This window comes from Microsporum canis, genomic scaffold (genome assembly GCF_000151145.1).
Source record: "Microsporum canis CBS 113480 supercont1.1 genomic scaffold, whole genome shotgun sequence".
Lineage (NCBI taxonomy): Eukaryota > Fungi > Ascomycota > Eurotiomycetes > Onygenales > Arthrodermataceae > Microsporum > Microsporum canis.
This window is the reverse complement of record NW_003299169.1, coordinates 582,570-586,153: the sequence shown is the minus strand read 5'-3', so window position 1 is coordinate 586,153 and position 3,584 is coordinate 582,570. Positions and strand designations below refer to the sequence as shown.

The 3,584-nt window shown below is 47.5% G+C and overlaps 3 protein-coding genes across 3 annotated transcripts in view; 1 reads left to right on the top strand and 2 right to left on the bottom strand.

Moving 5' to 3' along the window:
- Window positions 1–626, bottom strand: part of MCYG_00230 (conserved hypothetical protein) — a gene marked incomplete at both ends in the record, with an annotated part of 1,292 nt that extends 666 nt beyond the window's left edge. The window contains 2 exons of the mRNA XM_002850080.1: window positions 17–90; window positions 166–626. Coding sequence (XP_002850126.1) covers window positions 17–90; window positions 166–626 — 535 coding nt within the window. The remainder of the gene's footprint in view (window positions 1–16; window positions 91–165) is intronic.
- A 477-nt stretch (window positions 627–1,103) lies between these two features.
- MCYG_00229 (uncharacterized protein) lies at window positions 1,104–2,117 on the bottom strand (the record flags this gene model as incomplete). The annotated part of the gene is made up of 2 exons (XM_002850079.1): window positions 1,104–1,973; window positions 2,034–2,117. 2 exons carry the CDS (start codon window positions 2,115–2,117, stop codon window positions 1,104–1,106), a joined length of 954 nt encoding a protein of 317 aa, XP_002850125.1.
- A 627-nt stretch (window positions 2,118–2,744) lies between these two features.
- MCYG_00228 (conserved hypothetical protein) overlaps window positions 2,745–3,584 on the top strand; it is a gene marked incomplete at both ends in the record, with an annotated part of 1,160 nt that continues 320 nt past the window's right edge. Inside the window, 3 exons of the mRNA XM_002850078.1 lie at window positions 2,745–3,175; window positions 3,250–3,292; window positions 3,323–3,523. Coding sequence (XP_002850124.1) covers window positions 2,745–3,175; window positions 3,250–3,292; window positions 3,323–3,523 — 675 coding nt within the window. The remainder of the gene's footprint in view (window positions 3,176–3,249; window positions 3,293–3,322; window positions 3,524–3,584) is intronic.

Here is a 3,584-nt window from a genome sequence, read left to right as displayed (position 1 = left end):
GAGCTCTTCAAGATACTCAATTCGACCATAGCCTGGTGCAAAACTGCTAAGATATCATCATCGTTCGTAATCTTTTCTCTTCGCATGAATCTGTAGCCTCACAATTCCATTAACCATTGCCTTCTAAATTCCAGTGAAAATGAAAAAGTCGAGAGCATAACTTACGCATCAAATCTATCCACCTCGGTTGCTGGTTTCTCCCACCATTCTCCCAACGATCCAACATGTTCTAATCCATCCCACGTCGCTGCAGGGGTATAATCTCCCATTGGCTCAGAATTTCCTTCCTCCACGACCTGGGCATATTCATCTGAAGTCTCTTGCGGCTCGGACTCCTTGACTTCTTCCCTAGATTCTCTGAGCTCGCGAGCTCTTCTCTCCAGCATGCTTTCCCCTCCGTACGGATCCTTTAAGCCTGGAGGATTGTCTGTGCCCCATAGCTTCCGTCGTACTTTTTCGCTGAATGGAAGATTGTCGGAGGAGTTGTATCGACGAGAGGGAATCGAGATCAAATTTCGGGTTCGTGGAAGCGATTGCCAGCGACAATTCGTACAGACGTACCGAGAGCCAGTTAACTGCGACGGCAGGGCCTCCAACGACCGCAGCAGGCGCCTTGATGATGGCATTGTGCTAATGTATGCGTTGCGATAGCTGCTGCAATTTATCCCAGTTCGAACAAATCCATCTTGAATCGAAAAGGACTTTTATGCCAAGGTTAAGCACGTGATATTATCTGGAGAAAGTTTATTTCGGACGTTTGAATTTACAGACAAGAATTATTGGAATTGGTTTTAACAATCCTAGGTACAAGGCCTACCCCTAACGTACAGTTTACAGCCCCAAAAAGTATACAGGAGGTGAAGGTAAGGAGCCAGTCCTCCCTCATTTCAAGGAAACCAGTACAAATTTAAGGCAGTTGATTCGTATGCAGAATAAGGGAGAAAGAGGGTATCTTTGTAGGGAAGAAAAGGAAAAGCCGTCAGGTGAGGAAAGAAAATAAATAAAGCGGGCATTAATCAATCGGCGCAAGCTCAAGGCGTCTTAGATGGCCTATCCATTTAAAGTATAATTAATGGCGGCCCAGCTTAGTTGCTTCGCGTACTTTAGGCGTAGACGATATGGCTATAGTGGCCGGGCTCTCTGCGTTGGCATCTGTCGCAGTCAGCTCGGAATCCCATAGCAATGATTGCCTTCTTCGGAGACTTAGTTGCCAAGGGTGAGACAGGTGTGATTGTGTTCTCAGGGCCATCCGCGAGGGTGCCGTCTTCCCGGCGCGTGATGGAAAAGTAGGATGCCGGGTGTGTTGCTTGCATGTTTATAGATTCCAAAGAAGTAGGGTTGCAACGAATTATATCAGGATTTATACTTGGATCCTCGACGTGGTGACCAAATTGAGGGGTAGTTACCGCAGATGTGCCGGTGTGGCTCTTTGATTCGTCTTGATACTCGCTAATAGGGCTAGGAAGGCGGCAGTCTGATGGGTATATGGCATCCGGTTGTGGGGTACTGAATTTATCAACAGGAGCCACCGAGGGGGCATCGATATGTGTTTGGGAAACCATCGTATTGGCTAACGAATGGGGATGTATTGACGGTGCAGAACATTGGTCTACTTCGGTGGAATCAAGCTTGTTGATAATAGCACGGGACAAATCCAAAGAATGTAAGTTAACGTCACGGCATTCTGTGTGAGGAAAGCAGGCAGGCCAGGCAGGATTGCTAGAAGAGGCCGTAGACAGGCAATCTGTCATCTCCATGTCGGCATCCGTCTCAGTATACACCTGGTTATCAGGCGAGAGCAAAGCAGGGAAATGTAATTTGTCTCCTCCATTGGATGCCAGTTTACCAGACTCCTCGGAGAGGTCACTCTCGCTTAGATGCTCTTCTGCGGCTGTCGGAGTCAGAGGCAAAGCTGTGAAGCCATGGGGTTGAGCCTGTTGGGCCAAGGGACGAAGGCATAGGGGCTTGATTCTCTGCACTATACGTCAGCACCCGAAAAGAGATATAGGATGTCAAAAGGGGTTTGTTCAAACCTTCTTCCTCAACGTCAGCTCGGTCTCAGAGGCTTCATCCGCCTCTTTCTCCTCCCGGGAGCGTTTAGTAGGCTGGCTTAGCATGAGCACTATACCCTTCTCAGCCGGTAATCGTCAAGATACAGCAGAAATCCTTTTAGTAGGCGTATTATAGCGAACGAAGCTCATCAAAGGGTGAAGGTCGGAAAGGAGCCAAGGGACCCCCTTGCTCTTCGGGTTTAGGCTTGGGAAAGAACACGGACGCCCATGCCTCCTACATCCCAGATGAAGCCAGAAGCAACCAGCGCAGGCCCGTTTGTGTATGCCGGCCACTGCCTTTTATCCTGCAAAGGCCCGTCAACTGAAGCTCAAACAACTACAAAAAATAAAAATAACGTCTTGAAAAGCTTCAGATAAAGCTCAAAGAGGCAAAAGGCCAGGAACGGCCTTGGCACTGCTTATGTAAGTCTTGGAGGTTGAATCAACTGCTCATGAACGGTTTTTTGCTACCGAACGATTCTCTATTAATACTTGTCGAACAATAAAAGATGCTCAATAGCTGGGAGATACGCCCTCAATCATATGTGATAAAGTTATAAACCTGCTGTATTTACGCTTTGATATCCTATTAGTTACCAACTGCCCTTTCGACGAAGGGTGAATGATGCGGCTTTGAGGTCTTATTGATACCCTTGGAAAAGCATGGTGTCTGGTGCTTGATAGTTGTTGATCATGGAATCTCAAAGCAATGGGACACCTGATCTCGCTGCCGTCTTAAAAACGCTCTCTTCATTTAACACTCCACAACCAGGCCAACCTCAAACAAACAGCACATCACAGCCAGCAAGTGACCGTCGCCTTGATAATACTAATAGGACACACACACCCTTCCAAGCGAACTCTGTTCTCTTGTTGAATGGACAGGAGTCAAGATCCGGACCCCAGGGCAAGGGCTCAGTTGATCCATCCACCATCACGACATGGCCCGCAGCTATCAAATACGTGATGAAAACCGTTGCTCAGAATGAAACCGTTCAATATCGGATTCGACGGCTGATTGCCTCACAACACGAGCATGAGAGGAGTTGGTGGCAAGGACGGCAGACACTTCTAGCAAAGCAAAAAGCTCGAGCAGGAAATCAGAAGAAGCTAGACGAAGTATTGTATGATCCGTCCTTCCGGCTCCGTTATATGGATGTATTCATTTATTCACATTAAGCTAATACGTTTCTATCAGGCGAGCCGTGGGTGGCAAGGTTACAGAGCAACCACACGAAGCAGTAAGTAGCTTTGTGGTTGATGTTTTATAGACCCGAAAAGTAACCAAAGAGCAGAAACCGGCAGAAGACGAACTAGAGATCAAACGCTATGACGAGAAAGTCTACAAAGCATCAGTGGAAATGTCCAAGGCTCTTCATTCGGAGCTTAAAGCGTTGGGAGTTCCATTCTTTGCCACAAAACAAGAACTTATCCAGCCTGTGTCGTCGGATGACAACTCGAAACTGGCGGAAGTAAATGGCAGCGCAGAAACATGCATTACAGAAGAGGAAACTAGACAGCTACGACTTCGGA